This window comes from Aquarana catesbeiana, linkage group LG01 (genome assembly GCF_042186555.1).
Source record: "Aquarana catesbeiana isolate 2022-GZ linkage group LG01, ASM4218655v1, whole genome shotgun sequence".
Taxonomy (NCBI): Eukaryota; Metazoa; Chordata; class Amphibia; order Anura; family Ranidae; genus Aquarana; species Aquarana catesbeiana.
In genome coordinates, this window is record NC_133324.1 from 866144195 (window position 1) to 866166984 (window position 22790).

General features: G+C 42.8%; 1 protein-coding gene across 1 annotated transcript in view; it reads right to left on the bottom strand.

Moving 5' to 3' along the window:
• Positions 1–22152, bottom strand: part of LAP3 (leucine aminopeptidase 3) — a 36579-nt gene extending 14427 nt beyond the window's left edge. The window contains exons 1-7 of the mRNA XM_073609597.1: positions 21966–22152; positions 17724–17839; positions 17027–17081; positions 14948–15053; positions 10656–10815; positions 6383–6547; positions 4724–4882 (exon numbers count right to left, since the gene is read on the bottom strand). Coding sequence (XP_073465698.1) covers positions 4724–4882; positions 6383–6547; positions 10656–10815; positions 14948–15053; positions 17027–17081; positions 17724–17839; positions 21966–22064 — 860 coding nt within the window. The 5' untranslated portion in view covers positions 22065–22152. The remainder of the gene's footprint in view (positions 1–4723; positions 4883–6382; positions 6548–10655; positions 10816–14947; positions 15054–17026; positions 17082–17723; positions 17840–21965) is intronic.
• Between the last annotated feature and the right edge of the window lie 638 nt (positions 22153–22790).

Consider the following 22790-nt stretch of genomic DNA (forward strand, 5'->3'; position numbering starts at 1 on the left):
GGTTGGCATCCCAGAAAATATGTAATAGGTAGAATTCTTGACTTTCTACAAATGGGATTAGAAATGAAGCTGGCCTTGAGTACCATCAAGGGCCAGGTCTCGGCCTTATCAGTATTTTTTTAACGGCCACTTGCTTCACATTCTTTGGTCCGAAACTTTATGCAGGGGGTGACGCATCTTAATCCTCCGGTTAAGGCGCCCCTAAACCCCTGGGACTTGAATTTGGTTCTGTCAGTCTTACAGAAACAGCCTTTTGAACCAATACGTCAAATTCCCTTGGTCTTGTTAACAAGAAAGTTAATTTTTCTGGTAGCCATTTCTTCTGCTAGAAGAGTATCAGAATTAGCAACTCTTTCCTGTAAAGAGCCTTATTTAATCATACACAAGGATAGAGTGGTATTGCGCCCTCATCCTAGCTTCCTATCGAAAGTGGTTTCAGGTTTTCATCTAAACCAAGATATTGTTCTGCCTTCCTTTTTTCCAGATCCCTGTTCTGCGGAAGAAAGGTCACTACATTCTTTGGATGTAGTAAGAGCAGTCAAGGCCTATCTGAAAGAAACTGCTCAAATTCGCAAAACGGATGTTTTGTTTGTGCTGCCAGAAGGTCCCAATAGAGGACAGGCAGCGTCAAAATCTACCATTTCTAAATGGATTCGACAAATGATTATTCAAGCTTACGGTTTGAAACAGAAAATTCCTCCTTTTCAGATCAAGGCACACTCCACAAGGGCTATTGGTGCTTCTTGGGCGGTGCATCACCAGGCCTCTGTGGCTCAAATCTTCAAGGCCGCAACCTGGTCTTCAGTCCATACATTCACCAAATTTTATCAGGTGGATGTGGGAAGGCATGAGGATATCGCCTTTGGGCGTAGTGTGCTGCAGGCAAGCGGTACGAGGTCCTCAGGTCTGATTACACCCTACGTTGTGTGGTCCCCTCCCCTCAGATAGCATTGCTCTGGGACGTCCCATCAGTAATTACTGAGGCTCTGTGTCCCGTGATGTACGAGAAAGAAAATAGGATTTTTATAACAGCTTACCTGTAAAATCCTTTTCTTTTGATGTACATCACGGGACACAGAGGTCCCACCCCTCTAATACACTTATATTGCTTTGCTACAAAACTGAGGTATTCCTGCAAGGGGAGGGATTATATAGGGGGTTGAACTTCCTGTTTAGGGTGTGACCAGTGTCCAATCACCTAGTGATACCCTATATAACCCATCAGTAATTACTAAGGCTCTGTGTCCCGTGATGTACATCAAAAGAAAAGGATTTTACAGGTAAGCTGTCATAAAAATCCTATTTTTTTTTTTTTTTTTTTAAGATCACGATTCTCTCACGATTCTTACAACGTAACATCTTTTACACGATACAAAAAATTGGGCTAACTTTACTGTTAATTTTTTATTGATTAAAGTGTGTTTTCTCCCAAAAAAAGGCGTTTGAAAGACCGCTGCGCAAATACAGCGTGACATTAAATATTGCAACAACCGCCATTTTTTTCTCTAGGGTCTCGGATAAAAAAATTTTTATATATATATATATATATATATATATATATATATATATATATATATATATATAACATTGTAACACTTAGTCCTTTTTAGATCAAAGGAATAAACATCAGTCTGTAAATGAGGGAAGTTTAACCACTTAAAGACTAAACCTTTTTCTGACACTTGTTGGTTACAAGTTAAAATCTGTATATCTGTATTTTTTGCTAGAAAATTACTTAGAATGCCCAAACACTGTATATGGATATACAGTGGGGACAGAAAGTATTCAGACCCCCTTAAATTTTTCACTCTTTGTTATTTCGCAGCCATTTGCTAAAATCATTAATAGCCCTTTCACACTGGGGCGGGGGCGGCGTCGGCGGTAAAACGTCGCTATTATTAGCGGTGTTTTACCATCGGTATGCGGCCGCTAGCGGGGCGGTTTTACCCCTCGCTAGCGGCCGAGAAAGGGTTAAATACCACCGCAAGGCGCCTCTGCAGAAGCGCTTTGCCGGCGGTATAGCCACGCCGTGCCATTGATTTCAAAGGGCAGGAGCGGTACAGGAGCGGTATACACACCGCTCCTTCACCGCTCCGAAGATGCTGCTGGAAGGACTTTTTTTACCGTCCTGCCAGCGCATCGCTCCAGTGTGAAAGCCCTCGGGGCTTTCACACTGGAATTAAAGTAGCGGCACTTTCGGGTCGGTTTGCAGGCGCTATTAGCGCAATAGTGCCTGCAAACCGCCCCAGTGTGAAAGGGCTCTTAAGTTCATTTTTTTCCCTCATTAATGTACACACAGCACCCCATATTGACAGAAAAACACAGAATTGTTGACATTTTTGAAGATTTATTAAAAAAGAAAAACTGAAATATCACATGGTCCTAAGTATTCAGACCCTTTGCTCAGTATTTAGTAGAAGCACCCTTTTGATCTAATACAGCCATGAGTCTTTTTGGGAAAGATGCAACAAGTTTTTCACACCTGGATTTGGGGATCCTCTGCCATTCCTCCTTGCAGATCCTCTCCAGTTCAGTCAGGTTGGATGGTAAACGTTGGTGGACAGCCATAGAATTAGGGCCAAAAAGTTCTATCTTGGTCTCATCAGACCAGAGAAGCTTATTTCTCACCATCTTGGAGTCCTTCGGGTGTTTTTTCGCAAACTCCATGTGGGCTTTCATGTGTCTTGCACTGAGGAGAGGCTTCCATCGGGCCACTCTGCCATAAAGCCCAGACTGGTGGAGGGCTGCAGTGATGGTTGACTTTTTACAACTTTCTCCCATCTCCCGACTGCATCTCTGGAGCTCTGCCACAGTGATCTTTGGGTTCTTCTTTACCTCTCTCCCCAAGGCTCTTTTCCCCCCCGATAGCTCAGTTTGGCAGGACGGCCAGCTCTAGGAAGGGTTCTGGCCATCCCAAACGTCTTCCATTTAAGTATTATGAAGGCCACTGTGCTCTTAGGAACCTTAAGTGCAGTAGGAATTTTTTTTGTAACCTTGGCCAGATCTGTGCCTTGCCACAATTCTGTCTCTGAGCTCTTCAGGCAGTTCCTTTGACCTCATGATTCTCATTTGCTCTGACATGCACTGTGAGCTGTAAGATCTTATATAGACAGGTGTGTGGCTTTCCTAATCAAGTCCAATCAGTATAATCAAACACAGCTGGACTCAAATGAAGGTGTAGAACCATCTCAAGGATGATCAAAAGAAATGGACAGCACCTGAGTTAAATATATGAGTGTCACAGCAAAGGGTCTGAATACTTAGGACCATGTGATATTTCAGTTTTTCTTTTTCAATAAATCTGCAAAAATGTCAACAATTCTGTGTTTTTCTATAAATATGGGGTGCTGTGTGTACATTATTGAGGGACAAAAATAACTTTTTAACAAATGGCTGCAATATAACAAAGAGTGAAAAATTTAAGGGTGTCTGAATACTTTCTGTCCCCACTGTATATCCATATACAATGTTTGGGCATTCTAAGTAATTTTCTAGCAAAAAATACAGATTTTAACTTGTAACCAACAAGTGTCAGAAAAAGGTTTAGTCTTTAAGTGGTTAAACTTCCCTCATTTACAGAAGATGTTCATTCCTTTGATCTAAAAAGGACTAAGTGTTACAATGTATCTCTTTATCTCTGTCTAAGAGACTTGGCAGGCTGCCTGTTTTTTTTTTTTTTTTAGACCGCTGTCAGCTGTGAGCAAAGATCTCTGTATAGAATAGGAAAAGGATTTGCTAAGATTGCGAGGGGGGGCGGGGAGGGAAGAATCGCGATCTGATTCTTTAACGACTAATCATGCAGCTCTATAAAAGATGGGGTATCAAAAGAAATGAAAAAGGTAAGGGTTATACAAAAATGTAATACCAACATAAATAATGCAAATATTTTAAAACCAAGATACATTCCTTTTACATATGCTGGGTTTTTTCCTATGTCCAACTGCACGAATGTGCCAAGGTGGACTAACATGCTATTCAACGTCCATTTATAAAGAACAGTCATCAAGATCAGGAAGTATTACGAATAAGGGAGTTACAAAAAACTTTGAATTTACAAAAAGGTGGAGGAATATGAAACCCTTTTTTTTTTTTTTCTTAATCACAGGAACCTTCTCTTGCTACCAGAACAGAAATAACAGTGCTCACTGCATGCCAGTGCAGAGCTACTTTTTACAGCTAAAATGGCAAGCTGCAGTACCTAACTTACCAACAGGAGGTAACACTGGATCAGTTAGCAGAATGGGCCCCTAATTTTGTGTGCAGTGTATTTTTTATTTTTTTTTAAAGTGGTTGTAAACTCCAAAAAAAAAAAAAAAAACACCCTGCAAGACAAAAGGCATAATGAGCTAGTGCCGGCCTCCGGCGCTGTGATTGGCCGGAGCTGCGATGCACGGCAAGGCTCCTGAAGAAACGTCATCAGCAGGCTGTTTCTTCAGTGCGGATACAGTCAATATCTCCTAGTTTAAGAGATATTCACGGTACCTACAGGTAAGCCTTATTATAGGCTTACCTGTTGGTAAAAGCGATGTAACAGGGTTTACAACCACTTTAATGGGAATCCTAATAAATAGTTTTTTTTTTCAAAACAAATAATCTGGGACATGACTACAAAAAATGTTACATAACATTTAGTAGAAGTTAAATTGCTTGCATATAGAATTCCATAGATCAGTTTCAGAGACAACAAGACATTTAACTCCGACAATCTATTCAGCATCAGCACCTGTCAAAAGTGACTCCCTTCCCAACAAAGACCAGGGGCGGCTCCTTCGGGTCAGGGCTACCAGTATAGTGGATTTCCAACAGGACTGGAGGTTCATCAGACCCTTTGGCCACACTTAAAAATGCTCCCATCTGTTGCTCTTCTATCCATTGCTTTGACCTAGGGAGATATTTAAAAAAACATCAAGTTATTTTTTTCTCCTTTTAAATGATCAAAAACATTTTCCTAATTAGTAATAAACCAACCGCAAACATTTACATGTAATAATGAGATTGCAAAGTGCTGAAAAAGGAAACTGTAGTGGAGTATTGGTGGACCTAGTACAGAAAAAAACAAAAAAAATAATTGTTTTGTCCATGTCGATTCTTAAGACTCTTTATTGCATTTCCACAAAAAAAAGCATTGTCAAAAGGGATACCTTTTAGTGGCCAACTAAAAAAATATAAGCTCTGGGCACGCCATAGCTCCCTCTTTAAGTACTATGGCAGATAAAAGGCTGAAATCGCAAAATACACAAATATATATAAGGGTTATACCCAAAAGGTGCCCATTAGCACTGCAATGTGAAGAGAATGCTCATGACAGAGCTAGCTATATACACCATGATTTCAGTGTGGATGGAGGAATTTGCATTGCTAGCTGTGGCAGAGGGACAAATTTTCATAGGTCTTCAAAATGAGGACAAAATCATTACTGGAGTCCAATAAGCCTGTATTTGGCAGCTCACCCCGACCCCCTCCCAAGGATTGAACATTTGCCCATGTATAGAAATACAAGTGTAATAGGTCAAAAGAGAGCATGGGAAGATGTCTTGCCCTGCTTGTTGTAACCAGTTGAAAAAAATAAAGACTTTGGGCTCTTAAGGATTTTTCATTTGCCGCTCTGTTTGACTTCTTACACTTAGATATTGTGTTCAGACATCCACAGCACTCACAGCTGTCTGAATACCTGAACAGTGACTGCATCCAATCAGATTTTCCACCCACCTCCATCAATTTTGAAATTGGAATTTTTAGTGTTGCCTTGCAGAGGATTACAGGAGTTTGTGTAAAAATACATTCTGTAGCTATAAGTGAAATGATACATATCTATCTCCGATATTGCAGCGTTTTCTACCCTGCTACCAAATGATCGAATGTCTGCCGATTACAGGTGTCCGTATCCAACTGTCACTGTATGTCTGATTACCTTCTTTGGTTTGTTGTATGTAATGTGCCCCTGAGCTGGTTAAGTGTTTAAAACTAAAATTAATACAAAAATATCTGATTAAATATATGTATATATTTGATTAAAATGTTTTTTTTTTTAAATTCTGCGATTGGCAGTGAAAAAATAACGAATTTATGATTTATATTTTAGTTTCCTCCTGGAATCATGTTAAACAGTGCCAACACACAAGCAGTCTTTGTACTGTTAACAGAGAAACATTTGGGTCGATTTACTAAAACCTGGTGCAGCTGTGCATGGTAGCCAATCCACTTCTAACTTCAGCCTTTTCAATTTAACTTTGATTAAAAAAAAAAAAAAGGAAGAAGAAAAACTTGGACGCTGATTGGTTTCTATGCAGGGATGCACCAGATTTTGCACTCTATAGTTTAAGTAAATCAACCTCACTGTTTCATGTGACATTTTTATATTATGCACAGACACAAAACGTACCTTGTGAAGACCTTCACATTGCCTCCCAACTTTCCCAACTTCTCCTCAAATATCTGAGCAAACTTAGTAGGGGTCATGTAGTTTGCAGGCGCTTCCATCAGATAGCGGGCCAGGTTCTGCCCCTCTGCATAGGACACTCCTTTCTGCCAGGCCTCTACTTCTTGGCTAAAATAGAAAAATGCAAATCACACTCCTTGATTTCATCTTTACCATATACAGAGCTTTATTTAATCACTGCTGGTATTTAATCACCGCTGGGTTTTTTATTTTTTGCGCTATAAAAGAAAAAAGATCGCAAATTCCATTCAGTAAAAAAATGCATTTTTCTTCGTTTCTGTTATAAAATTTTGCAAATTTGTAATTTTTCGTCATATATTTTGGCCAAAATTTATACCGCTACATATCTAAAAATAACCCAAATCGGTGTATATTATTTGGTTTTTGTGAAAGTTATAGAGTCCACAAGCTATGGTGCCAATCTCTGAAAATTGATCACACCTGAAGTACTGACTCATTTCTTGAGACCCTAACAAGCTAGGAAAGTACAAATACCCCCCAAATGACCCCTTTTTGGAAAGTAGACATTCCAAGGTATTTAGTAAAAGGCATGGTGAGTTTTTTTAAGTTGTATTTTTTTCCCACAATTCTTTGCAAAATCAAGATTTTTTTTCTATTTCTTTTTTTTTTTTCACAAAATTGTTATATTAGCAGGTTATTTCTCACACACAGCATATGCATAGCACAAATTACACCCCAAAACACATTCTACTATCCTGAGTATGGCGATACCACATGTGAGAGACTTTTCCACAGCATGGCCACGTAGAGAGGCCCAACATGCAGGGAGCACCATCAGGTGTTCTAGGGACATAAGTTTCAAATCTAAATTTGACTACCTTTTACACTTTTGTGAGGCACTGTAGTGGCATGGATGTGGTATGGATGAGAACTGATGTGGCATGGATGAGTATGAATGGGGATGAATAAGCCGTGGATGGGGATGAATGAGCCGTGGATGGGGATGGCTGAGTATGGCCAGGTACGGCTGGGTACGACTGAGTATGGCTGGGATGGCTGAGTATGGATGGGTATAGATGGGATGGCTGGGTACGGCTGAGTACGACTGAGTACGGTTGGGTATGGCTGAGTATTGCTGGGTATGGCTGGGTATAGATGGGATAGCTGGGTACAGCTGAGTATGGCTGGGTACGGCTGAGTACGGCTGGGTATGGATGGGTACGGCTGAGGGGGGATGGGATGGCTGAGCATGAATGGATGGATGAGTATTGCTGAGGATGGATGGATGGCTGAGCATGGATGGATGGATGAGTATGCTGAGTATGGATGGGTGAGCATGGATGGATGGATGGATGAGTATGCTGAGTATGGATGAGTATGCTGAGTATGGATGAGTATGGATGAGTATGCTGAGTATGGATGAGTATGGATGGATGAGTATGCTGAGTATGGATGGCTGAGCATTGATGGATGGATGAGTATGCTGAGTATGGATGGCTGAGCATGGATGGATGAATGTGCTGAGTATGGATGGCTGAGTATGGATGGATGAGTATGCGGAGTATGGATGGCTGAGTATGGATGGATGGATGGATGGATGAGTATGCGGAGTATGGATGGCTGAGCATGAGTGGATGGATGAGTATGCTGAGCATGAATGGGTGAGCAAGGATGGCTGAAATAGGCACTGAGCAGCGCTGTGGGCACTACACATCCAGCCCACAGCACTGCTGCCACCGATCTCCCCCCTCTTCCCTCGCACTGTACCAATAGGAACCGTGACGCCGGTTTGTTTACTAGTGATCACTCCGTCATTTGACGGAGGGATCACGTGGTAAACGGCCGCTATCATCCTTGAGAGGACCCAGCAGTCACGGATGTTCTCGGGTGCGCGCCCCAGTCATAGTGCGCCCTCCCAGATTTATGCGACCATTTTGTTTTTTAACAGGAAAGCAGAGGGACTAGCAGGAACACCAGCACAGCTGCACCACATTTTGCACGCTCCAGTTTTAGTAACTCAGCTCTCACTGTGTCATGATTTTGGCATAGACTCGAGTACAAAGACTACTAAGCAGTCACGTAACAGAATAGGCAATCATTTTTTGTGGTGAAATCCGGCCTACGGTTGATGAAAAGAAAGTGGTTTCCTGGCCATTGTGAATTACATATCGTATATTAAAGAAGACAAACCACTAGTTTTTTTTTTTTTTTTTAGCGAACATACACAAAGTTATAATGCTATGGGAGCATATGTTTTCTAATAGGAAAGTAAAAGAGCATGGAACTATTAAATATTAACTACAATTTCAGGATATCGCCTATGAGCACTACATTTCAGCCCTGTGCCAAACCAATTAGGGTTGAATCTGATGATATTCTCTGAAATCACACAGCGATCAGGCTATCTCTTTTGTTAAAGCTCAACTCCAGGAAACTTGAAAAACTCTCATTTGCAGTGGGGCTGCTTTTTATATTGTGGAGTAATGTAAAAGCACCTGATCCTCCACTCCCCCATGCAATGGCGTTGAACTGTCCTTCAGCATCATCACGCGTAAAGCAGGACTATAGTCCCTGTATAGATCTTCATAATATCAAGACTTTAGACCACCGGAGCATGGGGGGAGAAGGTGCTTCGGGGATTCTAGTAGCATAGAGGAGGAAAAGATTGGGAAAGTAACTTTTCTTTCATATGCCCCCTAGACCTGAACATCTAGTTAACCCTTGCAGTTTGGTCAGAGCCCCACTGTAAGGCCTGGTTCACACCTATGCAGTTTGCTTTTGATCCGTTTCTGCAGTGCTTTTTGCACACACGTTTTTACGTGCCTTTCACGCTTTTTTTTTTTTTGGACAATTTGTTGTTGTGCAGATTAAAATACACAAAAAGCTCTACATGCTTTTCTGCAGCTTCTCCATTGAAGTCTATTGAACCAAAAGCGCATCATTTTGCATTTAACCACTTGCCGACTAGCGGGCCGGCTCCATTGCACAAATCACCGCACCGGTACGGCGCTTCATGGAATAGATACAGCAGGCATGCGCCCATGTCCACTGGCCACCCACGATTGCTTCACAGAGAAGCAGAAGGGGATCTGCCAATGTAAACAAAGCAGATCCCCGTTTTGTCAGGGGAGTACTGTGTGATCGCCTGTTCCTAGTGATTAGGAACAGCGATCTCTCTGTACTTCCAGTCAGCACACTCCCCCCCCCACAGTTAGAAACACCTCCCTAGGACTAACTTAACCCCTTGATCCCCCCTAGTTTTAACCCCTTCCCTGCCAGTATCATTTATACAGTAATCAGTGTATTTTTATAGCATTGATCACTGTATAAATGTCACTGGTCCCAAAAAAGTGCTGATCACTGCCATTACTATTAAAAAATAAATAAATAAATAATAAAAATGCCATAAATCTATTCCATATTTTGTAGATGCTATAACTTTTGCGCAAACCAATCAATATTAGCTTACTGCGATTTTTTTTTACCAAAAACATGTATAATACATATTGGCCTAAACTGATGATGAAGAAATTAGTTTTTAACAATTTTTTTTATATTTATTATAGTGGGTTTTTTTTCAAAATTGTCGGCATTTTTTTGTTTATAGCTCAAAAAAGAAAAAACGCAGAGGTGATCAAATACCACCAAAAGAAAGCTCTATTTGTGGGGAAAAAGGACATCAATTTTGTTTGGGTACAAGGTCGCACGACTGCGCAATTGTCAGTTAAAGCGACACAGTGCCATACCGCAAAAAAGGGCTTGGTCGGGAAGGTGGTAAATTGTTCTGGGGCTGAAGTGGTTAAAAAGTCCCGGACCCTTTCCAAAAACACAGCGGCTGAAAAAAAAGCTTAGATATGAACATGTCCCATAGGAAACCATGTTGAATGGTCTTTAGTGTGTTCCTGTAAAAAGCACTAAAAAACGCATTGGTGTGAACCAGGCCTAAGGAAGAATCTTCAAGTTTCCCAGAGTTGATCTTTAAGGATAGCCAAATGTGTGAGTGTTGGGAAAATAGTTGCGGCCACTCTGATAAATATATAGCTGGAGTGACTGACAAGAGGCTCTAGTATTTTTAGTACTTTTACCAGATCCGTAAAGGAGACAGCTAATAGATTCATGAAGTTGATATGTCGGATTCACAGGAACACAGCTTTACATTTATCCACATGTAGAGGTCTTTTTTTAAATTATAACAGAATTATCTTTGTGATCACATTGATATAAAATATTTAGCAAGTATTCCATTATACAGTACCTCCCATAAGGCCTTGTAGAAACAAGTTTCTTCTTTTTCTTCTTAAGCTCATCATATTCAAACAGCCCGAGGAGTGCACCTTCCGCTGCTGCCTGGGCATCTCCACAGGGGTCCACCTCCACTTGTTCAATTTCCATATCCTGTAGCTGTCTGCAGGCCACTGCACAACAAATCATAGAACAAATACACATTCCAAGATTTAAAAGTTAAATCCATTAGTATATTATATCTCTCGTTTTCTGTTTTATGTGTGCTCTTATTGTTAATGACGTTTAGGCCCCTTTCACACTTTTGCGACTTATCCTGCAACTTGGGACTGCAAAGACGCATGACAAGTCGTACTCCATGATTTCCATTGAGTACCATTCGTATCTGTGTGACTTCAAGTCCCAGCGACATCAAAGTAGTCCCTGCACTACTTTGGTCCGACTTTGATGTGACTTGAGATCCATAGACCTCAAAATTACACAGGCACTGCTTCCAGTCGTGACAAAATCGCACGACTTTCAGGTCGCACAGGGGCCTTAGATCAATTTGACATTTCTCATTTTAAAAGTGTGTATGAAAGTTCTGGCTGTAAGTGTTCGCCAAGAGCCCATTCACATCACACAGTGCCCAGTATTATGCCTATAATGCATGCAGTGGCGTAGCGTGGGGGGGTGCGGAGGGGGCCGTGGCCCGGGCGCAACATTTGGGGGGGCGAAATTCCACTCCAGGCAGTGTGTGACACTGCCGGCTCCGTCCCCCTAATGTTTACTTCCTGTGTCCCTGAGCTCAACTGCAGCTGGTGCCCTGTGATTCGGCGAATGGGGACATGTGTGGCAATGGGGCTGGCCTATCTGTGATCACGGCGGGGCTGGAGTTCCGCCTCCACCCCCATGTGAACACCGCTGCTGTCTTCACCTCCTCTTGGCTTCCCCCTGTCCTCCGGATTGATGCAAGCTACAAGCTGCAGGTGAGGAGGTGGATACAGTCATGGGAGAGGGAACAGCCAGGCGGAGAGATTAGACAAGCAGTTAGAGTCAGTATAAAAAAAATAAAGGTCTGGTCGTCAGTATAAGTGGAGTGTAGTGGACAGTGAAGTGCGGTGTAGTGGAGAGCGCGGTGTAGTGGACAGCGCGGTGTAGTGGACAGGTAGGTCAGTGTAGAATCAGGTAGGTTAGTGCAGTGGTCAGGTAGGTCAGTGTAGGAATCAGGCTGGTCAGTACTATTGAAGGAAGGGAAGGGACTTGGAGTGCTAAAATTCCGCAGGTTAAGGACGCAAGTTACTTGCCTTGCTCCGGGTGCTGACAACCCACGCTACGCCACTGAATGCATGCACTGGTATGCAATTTGAAGGCACGCTGCATTATATTCTTTTTTTTTTTTAACAGAAAAGTTTTTATTTGTCTCCAAAAGGAGAGATTTAAACATACAAAACAAACAAATAAAAAGAATGTACATATCACATATTGCTGCTACATAGAATACGTACATCGTCATAGTGAGCATTGTCAAATCAAAAAAAATTTTTTTACTACCTCACATTATGTTATTGCTTATATATTCCTACCATCTATAGGTGATTACATCAGGGAAAAGAAAAAACTTAACTTCATAGTTTATACAGGGTATTGATCATACCTCCTACCTAACAATACCTTCAGGTAACTAGTCAGAATCCTGCTTTTATCTATTCGCCAGTATATCTAAGTATTGGACTATGAAGGATCAAGGAGTTGGGGGGGGGGGGAGAGTGGAGGATGGAGAGGATAGGAGGGTAGGGTGAGAGAAAGAGAAAAGAAGGAAGGATTCAATCAGGGGTGAGGAGAAGAAGGGGGGGGGGGGCACATCCTATGCTAGTGCATCACATATTCTGTTGGTCTCGTCAAACTCATTATTTAGACCATGCTCCCCAAATTTTGGAAAATTTCTTAGGGCATTTGCAGTTAATGTATGTGAGTTTGTAAAGTGGTAATGTGGAATTCACCAGGGCCTTCCATTGGGAGATCGTAGGGGGGTCAGATCGTTTCCATTTCATTAGGATGGTTTTCCTTGCATAAAATGAGGTGTAGAATACGAACAATCTTTTGTGTGTATTAGAGATAAGATTATCGCATACTCCAAGAAGTAAGACAATTGGATTCATTTGTATTTGTATGTTGCCCACCGAGTTGATAACATCTACCACTTCCAACCAAAACTGCTGTATAATAGGACAGGACCAAACCACATGTATAAAGGTACCTAATTTCCCTTTACACTTCGGGCATCAATCTGATTGTGTCGGGTATATTCTAGACAATCTCTGCGGTGTGTAATATGCTCTATGAAGGAATTTGAGCTGAATATATCTATCCCTTGCTGACACCATAAGGGGAATGTACTGTTGTATTCCCTCCTCTCAATCATCAGCAGCAAGGGCAGGTAGATACATTTTCCACTTGTCATAGAGCTTGGTCCCCCCAACCGGTTCCTCACTCATTATCCTAAGGTATAGGGAAGATAGAATGTGATCTATGTTTTTAGAAGGCAGATGCATCTGGCAGGTACAACAATGCGTCATCGGCGTATAATGAAAGACTTTCAGTCAGTGGACCAACCGTTATTCCCCCAACCTCTGGGGATACTCTAAGTAGGATAGCCAGGGGTTCAATCGCTAAGGCAAATAGTCCTGGGGACAGTGGGCACCCCTGTCTGGTTCCTCTGCCTAAAGAGAAGGGGGAGGAAAGTATTCCGTTTGTTCTCACTTTTGCTGTTGGGTTACTATGTAGGAGCCTTATCCAGGAGATAAACTTGGGGCCAAAATTAAAACGTTCGAGCACCTGCCATAAAAACTCAGACTCCACCGAGTCGAAGGCCTTCTCGGCGTCAAGAGAGGCCACCACACCCGGGGAGTTCGTCTTCTCTGCATGGGATATATTAGTATAAAGTCGACGCAGATTAATGTTGGTGCCCTTGCCCGGCATGAAGCCCGTCTGGTCGCCATGAATTATAGAGAGGATGACCGAATTAAGTCTGTTTGCTAATATTTTGGTAGTTATCTTGGCATCTACGTTTAAGAGCGATATGGGGCGGTATGAGGCACATGATGTAGGGTCTTTATTAGGTTTGGCTATGACCACAATCACCGCCTCTGACATAGAAGGAGGGAGACTACCCTCTTGCAGCATTTTTAGGAGCAGGTTATGATATTTGGGGACAATAAGTTCACGGTTTGTCTTATAAAATTCTGCCGGTAGACCGTCAGGTCCCGGAGTTTTTGCTGGTTGGAGTGATGCCACAGCCGCCTGGACCTCCTTGACCGTGATTGGGGCATCTAGTGCAATGCGGGCCTCTTCTGAGAGTTGTGGGAATTGTATTTGGTCTAGAAAGGTCTGCAGGTGTTCTTTAGTAAAAGTGGCCTTGGAGGTATAAAGATGTTCATAATACCGTACAAATTGCTCATTGATACCTATGGGATCAGAACGGAGCACACCCTGGTCATCTCTTATGTGAGTGATATGCGATGAGGAGGAACGTTCCCTGGCCAGCCATGCTAATAGTCTACCTGTCTTTACTCCTTGCTCAAAAATTCGTTGTAACTGAGCAATCAACTGTTTTTTTGTGGTCTCAATCCTCATTAGAGAAATTTCCCTGTGTAAAGATTGCATAGCTTCATAAGTCAGTATGTCGTTATTGTGGAATATTCTTAAAATGTATTGCAGTGCTCACTTTCTTTTTTTCAACATGTACAGTAAGTACATGTGCTCCAGCATGTTATGATGCCTTGCATGTCATATTGCGCTGCGCATTGGTGGGAACTGTAGCCAAATTATCCTGTCCTTGCGTGCTTCCAGTCAACACCTAACTAAGCCTAAACCTGACCCACTCCCATTCTAAGCCTATTCTATCTACTCTGTAAAAGGAAAGATGCCTATACTTACCTATTCTGAAGTCACTCCAGTCTGGTCACATGGTCGGGTCCCAGTACCCGGCCTCAGTGCAGAGGGGGGTCAGTTGACAAGGGATGCCCCATAGTAAGCCTATGGGTGAAGCAGTGGTTTTCTGCGATCGCTCCTCTACACTGAAGCTGCCGCTGGAGAGATCATGTGACTGGACCATCTTGTCTTCAGAATAGGTAAGTATAGACATCTTTCCTTTTACAGGGTAGATAGAATAGGTTTAGAATAGGGGTGGGAGTGTTTAAGCTTAGTTAGGTTTTAAGTGGAATTACACTTTAATGTGTCCCTGTTTCCACTATCAGTCACAGTAAGGCATGGTTCACAATGCACCACCACAACATGACCAGATGCCAAACCAAAGACCATTACCTGACACTGCAGTTCTGATGTTCTCCTTCCTCTCATTCCAAACCTCATGATGGTTAAAACCAGCAGATTCTTTACCCAGTCCAACCACTACAACACTGGGAAACTCCTAAAAGAAACAAGAACAAAAAAAGGTTTTCTCTAGCGCATATATAAACGCAAAAACTCCAGCCAAGAAGAGAAGAGCACTGGCGGCCGATGGATTGAGGAATACAGTAAGTATTGCAGCCTTTTCCTCTAACCCCTAGAGTTAACAAGAATTGAACCCTTGCAGTGCGGGAGCGGGGGTGGTGGGGGGAGCAAGAGTTTTTTTAAACCCCTTTAAAAATAAACTCCAAGCACACAGTTGAACACACAGATTATGTAGAAGGAAGCGGTTTTACCTAACAGTGGATTTGGATTTTTGTGCAACCAGTCGAGAGATTTTCAAAGCTTTGCCCCACAGCCCAGTAGTAGTCTACTGCTACAGAGAGAGGCAGGTAATGGCTGCTTCAACTTTGTCTGAACCTCTATACTAATAGGAAGGTACAGGGAAAATTAGGAATATATTATATTAACAAGACTGCCATACAATCAAGATCAAATGAGTGGACATATTTTAAAAACTTGCCTTAGGCCGGGTTCACACTAGTGTGAATTGGATGGATTCCCCCCATCCAATTTGCAATAGCAGGAGATTGTGACTGGCTCTCTATGGAACCGGTTCACATATCTCCGCAGTGGTTCTGGTGCAATTTGCACAGGAGCCCTGTGCGTCTTTCGGTTTGTTTCAGGTCCAAATTCAGCCCAAAATTCGGGCTGAAATCGGACCTTAAACGGTGGAGGAGGCATCGGACTTCTGCTGTGAGCCGTTGCATGCTCATATGTGAACCCAGCCTAAAGCTTTGTACACACGGTCGGATTGTTGGCCAACAGAGCGTCAGACTTTTGTTCGAAGTGCGTGTGCTGGGAACTTGTCTTTCATACAAACGGTACACAATTGTCAGCCAACAAACACGAACGTAGTGAAGTATTACGTGAAACTTCAGCTCTTGGGCGCCACCCTTTGGGCACCTTCTGCTAATGTTGTGTTTGGTGAGCATTGATTTTGAGCATGCGTGTTTCTACTTTGGACTTTTGTGTGCCGGACTTGTGTACAAACGATACAAAATCTAACAACAGACCGTTGTGCGGCGAAAATTTACTAGCCTGCCATCCAACATTTGTTGGCTGAAAGTTGGACAACAATTGTCTGATGGAGCGTACTAACGGTTGGATTTAAGGCAAACAGTCTGTCATCACACAATTCCCAGACGAAAATCCGATCATGTGTACGGGGCTTTAAAGTGAACAAAAAGTGAACATAAACTAACTAAACTATTGCTGGCACCTCCTGATGACAGCCCATCAAGCTAGGTTATGTTTCCAAAACTTATCCAAATCACCGTTGGCACCAGCAGCTACTCAGAGAAGTTTATTTTTAATTATTTTTTTTTTTTTTTTTACTTTAGGTTCACTTTATTATTGTTTAGATTGCTTTATCCATTTTCTTTCTGGGGCCCCAAAGCACATTATCTGCTATTAAACTTGGGTGCACTCAGTAAAATGTTATACTAGAGGTAAATTGGCCAGGAGTCAATTGACCTACCAGCATGTCTTTGGAGTGTGGAAGGATACCGGAGTACCCGGAGGAAGTCTATGCAAGCACAGGGAGAACATGCAAACTCCATGAAGATAGATAGCATTATTTACTAAAATTGAAGCACACAGAATCGGATACAGCTCTGCATAAAAACCAATCAACTTTTATTGTTAAAGCTTAATTGAACAAGCTGAAGTTGGAAGCCGAAGTTACAGTGCACAGCTGTACCAGATTCTGTGTGCTCCTGTTTCAATAAAGAACCCCCAGTGTGTCCTGACCAAGAATTAAACCAAGGACCCCAGTGCTGCGAGGTAGAAATACTAACCACCAAGCCACTATTTCTATTAAACAAGGAATAATAGTATAAATATTTTATTATTAATAAAAATGGTGTATAACTATAAATAGATTGTGAGTTTTGATACATGTTACAATGAAATTCTGCCTATAGAAAAGAATACCTCATGTAAACCATAAAATATGCGTGATTTGCCTTTCTTGAGCGAAGGTCCAGATCTACAGGCAAAACAGACAATGTACCGGTTTATTTTTGTCAAACGTCAGTGACCATTACAAAGCCATAAAGCATATTAACCGTAGAGCTGCACGATTCTGGATAAAATGATTTCACAATTTTTTTACATTCAAAAATAAAAAATAAAGATTCTCAACGTAACATCATCTTTCGCATTATACAAAAAAAATTGGGCCAACTTTACCGTTTGGTTTTTTTTAGTTCATTGAAGTGTATTTTTTCCCCCCAATAGCTTTTGAAAGACAGCTGCACAAATACAGCATGAAATAAAATATTGCAATAACCGCCATTTTATTCTCTAGGTCTCTGCCAAAAAATATATATATAACGTTTGGAGGTTCTATGTAATTTTCTAGCACAATATACTGATTTTACGTTGTAAGCAACAAGTGTCATAAAAAGGCTTAGTCTTTAAGTGGTAAACTGACCTCATTTACAGACCGAGGTTTATCCCTTTGATCTAAACAAACCAAAAGATACATTGTTTCTGTTTATCTCAGCGCTGACCAATTGTGGAAATGCCGGATTAAGATCGTGAGGGGGGGGGGTTTGAATTGAGATCGCAATTTTTTTAATGATTAATCGTGCAGCTCTAACAAATGGTAGCAGAAGATTTACATTACCTTATCAACTGATCCCTCAGCTTCCCAGACACAATGCTATCAAACCTGTCCCCTGCCTGAGTGAGGACCAGATTTTCTTCCTCCTTATTTTTTTCATACACACCCAACACAAGACCCTGAAAAAAAAAAAAATTAATTTGATACATGTTTTACAATTGTGTGCGGCTGTATATAGAGTGAAGATTATTTTTTGGTCATTAGCATTTGGGTTGAGTTTTTTCAATGGTTAAATGCTGGAACATTGTTTACAAAAGTGTTCTTTGTACATATATGACAACACAGATTGGTTACAATAGCTTTGAACTTAATTACAGGAAAGCTGGCAGAGACAACAAATGAATGTATTAACCACTTGAGCTTCGAAAGCTTTAACCCCATTCATGACCAGAGCATTTTTGGATGATCAGCACTGCTCTACTTTAACCACTTCAGCCCCGGAAGGATTTGTCCCCTTAATGACCAGGCCCTTTTTTGCGATAAGGCACTGCGTCACTTTAACTGACAATTCTGCAACACTGTACCCAAACAAACTGACATTTTTTTTCCCCACAAATAGAGCTTTCTTTTGGTGGTATTTGATCACCTCTGCGCTTTTTTTTTTTTTTGCGCTATAAACAAAGAGCAACAATTTTGAAAAAAAAAAATATATATTTTTTTTTTTTACTTTTTGCTATAATACATATCCAAAATAAATATATAAAAAAACAAATTTATTCATTAGTTTAAGCCGATATATATTCTTCTACATGCTTTTGGTTAAAAAAATTTAAATAAAATAAAAAAAAAAAAAAAATCGCAATAGGCGTATATTGATTGGTTTGCGCAAAAGTTATCGCGTCTACAAACTATGGGATAGATTTAGGGACTTTTAATTTTTTTTTAAATTGTTTTTACTAGTAAAGGCCGGACAAATCTGGCCCTAAATGACACTTTTTGGGCACTGATCAATGTAAACATTACACTGGCAGGGAAGGGGTTAACACTAGCGGGCGATCAAGGGGTTAAACGTGTTCCCTAGGTGTGTTCTAACTGTAGGGGGGGGTGGGCTCACTGGGACATGACAGATCACTGTTCCCGATCACTGGGAACCATAGATCTCTGTCATGTCTCCTGTCAGAATGGGGATCCGCTTGTTTACACAAGCAGATCCCCATTCTGCCTCTGTAATAGGTGATCGCAGGTCGCTGGTGGACATAGGGTCCGCCCGACCCGTGGGCACGCTCCCGCCGCATACAGTGAGAGCGCACCAGCGTGCACCTGCAACTGCGTGAGTCACCGTACAGGTACAGCAATTCGTGCAGGAGAGCCGACTTGCTGCAGTATATCTGCGTGAGCTGGTCGGCTAGTGGTTAACTGGTAATTGTTCGGTCATGCAACGCTGTACCCAAATAGAATTTTTATCATTTTTTTTCACACAAATAGGAGTGGTATTTGGTGACCACTCAGTTTTTTATTATATAAACAAAAAAGGGCAAACATTTTGAAAAAAAAATTATATTTTCTCATTTCTGTTATAAAACATATGCAATAAAAGAATCAAAAACTAAAATCTCTTCATAAATTGAGGCCAAAATGTACTCCAAGTCTTTGTTAAAAAAAAAAAAATCTCAATAGATGTATAATAATTGATCTGTGTGAAAGTTTAAGCAACTAGAAACAATGGTATATATACTGGAATTTATGCAGCTATAGATGCTATACTGTAATGGCGGTGATCAGTGACTTATAGTGGGACTGTGATAGAGTGGGTGGGAGGGCAATCCAGTGCTAACACATTATCTGGGAGGGTCACTAACTGACACTAATACAGTAATAATACTGTACACTGACACTGGCTAGAAAATGGTTAACATCTAGGGGCAATCAAGGGGTCAACTGTGTGCCTAACAATGTGTAATGTGTGCTGCTTTTACGTTACTGTCTGGGTGTCGTCCCCCCCCCCCGCTTTACAGGGAGAAGAAAAAGCCAAATTGCTGTTCCTCTGCACACAGAGATCTGTGTGTTTATGTGATTGGACACAGCCGATTACAGCCAAAATCATTGGCTGAAATCTGCTGCCAAACTCGTGCTATGTCCAATGACAGCACGGGTTGGAAGGAAAGGATTGACAAATTGGGCACATTAAAATTAACCCTTGCAGTAGGTCAGCGCCAAAAAGAGACCCATTTCATGAGCAGTTGTACCTACTATTCCTAATGCCCGGTGTTTGTTTTCTAAATGTTTACATACTTACGGACCTTCCCAGGTCCAAAATTAATACTGAGTGGAATTAAGTTTGGCCCTCAACAACAATTCCAGTTTCTCACGTAGCCCTGGGAAAAATTATTTGCCCACCCCTGGTCTGAAGACTCCTACTCCATCTGTATGGTGGTAACGTGCCACCTACTGATCGGAGGAAAACCTGCACCTTACTACAACTATCTCATAGAAACACATACTTTTGACAAGTAGTCTCCAAACTGCAGCCCTTTGCTTGTTTCTAATCCGGCCCTAGGAGCATTATTCCTCACACTGTCAGCCACAGTAAGGCATAGTTCCTCCCACTGACACCAACGACGGGGCGCCACTCCTCCTCCCACTGATACCAACGACGGGGCGCCACTCCTCCTCCCACTGACACCAACGACGAGGCACCACTCCTCCTCCCACTGACACCAACGACGAGGCACCACTCCTCCTTCCACTGACACCAACGACGGGGCACCACTCCTCCTCCCACTGACACCAACGACGGGGCGCCACTCCTCCTCCCACTGACACCAACGACGGGGCGCCACTCCTCCTCCCACTGACACCAACGACGGGGCGCCACTCCTCCTCCCACTGACACCAACGACGGGGCGCCACTCCTCCTCCCACTGACACCAACGACGGGGCGCCACTCCTCCTCCCACTGACACCAACGACGGGGCGCCACTCCTCCTCCCACTGACACCAACGACGGGGCGCCACTCCTCCTCCCACTGACACCAACGACGGGGCGCCACTCCTCCTCCCACTGACACCAACGACGGGGCGCCACTCCTCCTCCCACTGACACCAACGACGGGGCGCCACTCCTCCTCCCACTGACACCAACGACGGGGCGCCACTCCTCCTCCCACTGACACCAACGACGGGGCGCCACTCCTCCTCCCACTGACACCAACGACGGGGCGCCACTCCTCCTCCCACTGACACCAACGACGGGACGCCACTCCTCCTCCCACTGACACCAACGACGGGGCACCACTCCTCCTCCCACTGACACCAACGACGGGGCACCACTCCTCCTCCCACTGACACCAATGACGGGGCACCACTCCTCCTCCCACTGACACCAACGACGGGGCACCACTCCTCCTCCCACTGACACCAACGACGGGGCACCACTCCTCCTCTCACTGACACCAACGATGGGGCACCACTCCTCCTCCCACTGACACCAACGATGGGGCACCACTTCTCTCACTGACACCAATGATGGGGCACCACTTCTCCCACTGACACCAACGATGGGGCACCACTTCTCCCCCTAATAACAACGATGGGGCACTACTTCTCCCCCTAATAACAACGATGGGGCACTACTTCTCCCACTGATACCCGTTATGCTGTATTGCTTACTCCCTCTGATGAGTGCAGCTCCCCTAAAGTGTGAAGGACAGTAAAACTTTGTTTAGAAAGTTTGGAGACACCTGCTTCAGACAATTGACCTACCAGAATGTTTTTTGGCATGTGGAAGGACACTGGCACAAGGACAGGGAGAACATGCACACATCATTTAGATGGAATCCTGTTTGGGGTTCAGATTCCTCTAGTGCTGCAAGGTAGAATGCCATCCATGAAGTCCCTGTGCATTCATCACATGCCGGGGGGCCCTGCACGGCTCCAAAATGTTGCACTTTGTCCATTGTGACGTGATCAGCCATCAATAAAACATTTGGTGGGTAGGGGGGACGATCCATGGTGTGCCAGAAAATATGTACATTGATTGGACACATAATTCTATGTAGAGTGTAGCCGGTTTTGGACCTCATCCCACAATGCTGATCAGTAGTATGTAGATATCCAAGACCCAGCAACTCAACACAAGCCAATACCTGATCTGTCTCCCTTCCAAACTGCCTCTATAGAGTGTCCAGCATGAATATTATATTACTATAAACAAGAATAGCAGCTTCTGTGTGTAGACACATCATGATAATACATGTGTCATGCAGACAGTACATTTAATACACAGCCAGGGAGAGAGGAGCTCACCTTCCTGCCAGTGTTGTAGCATTGAGCTGACAGTGACAGGCGCCGGCAGCTGCCGTGGTGAAGACTCCTCTGCAGGACACATCTGATCGGATGCAGCATGATGTCTGCAAGGACCTGTCACTGCACAGCTAGTGCCCTCTAACATGTGACTGGAGGCGCACAGTGATGACGTTGTAGCAGCTGGACTGCCCGCCCACTGCCCTATCACAAGAAAGATCCCAGACCCCGCCCCTTCATCACTTCTACATGTGTCTATTATTGTAACTCACGTCTGCCACCTAGCGGTACTGCACAGAATAGTCACTTACGGCATAGCAAGTCATGTACAAGGCACAAAGGATCTGAGAAGTGCAGAAATCCACAGCAACCAATCAGAGACCATCTGTTTGACAGCAAACCTCTAAAAGCAGGGCTGGCCCTATGTTCTTCATGTATTATTTCTTTTTAAGTTTGTATTTTACATGCTTTTATTATTTTATGTCCAGCACTGCATACCTCCCAACTTTTTAACATGGGAACAAGGACACCTATTAACAAAGGTATGTAGGCATAGGACACACCCCTTGCCACGCCCCCTTAAAGGAGAATTATACAAAAAAATGATTGGTTGAACTCACGAGTGCTTTTTTTTTTTTTACCACTACTATTCCTTTATATTGGGTTTTCACATTTACAAATGAAGCCATCTAGAATTTGGATGAAAGGTTTAGCACTGGGAAACACTTTTTGAAAGATAAAAAGTGCATTTTATATACAACTATATAGATCAGACCAAAATTTGGGACAAATGAGGAGGAAAGAGGGACAGAGAGACTTTGTTCTAAA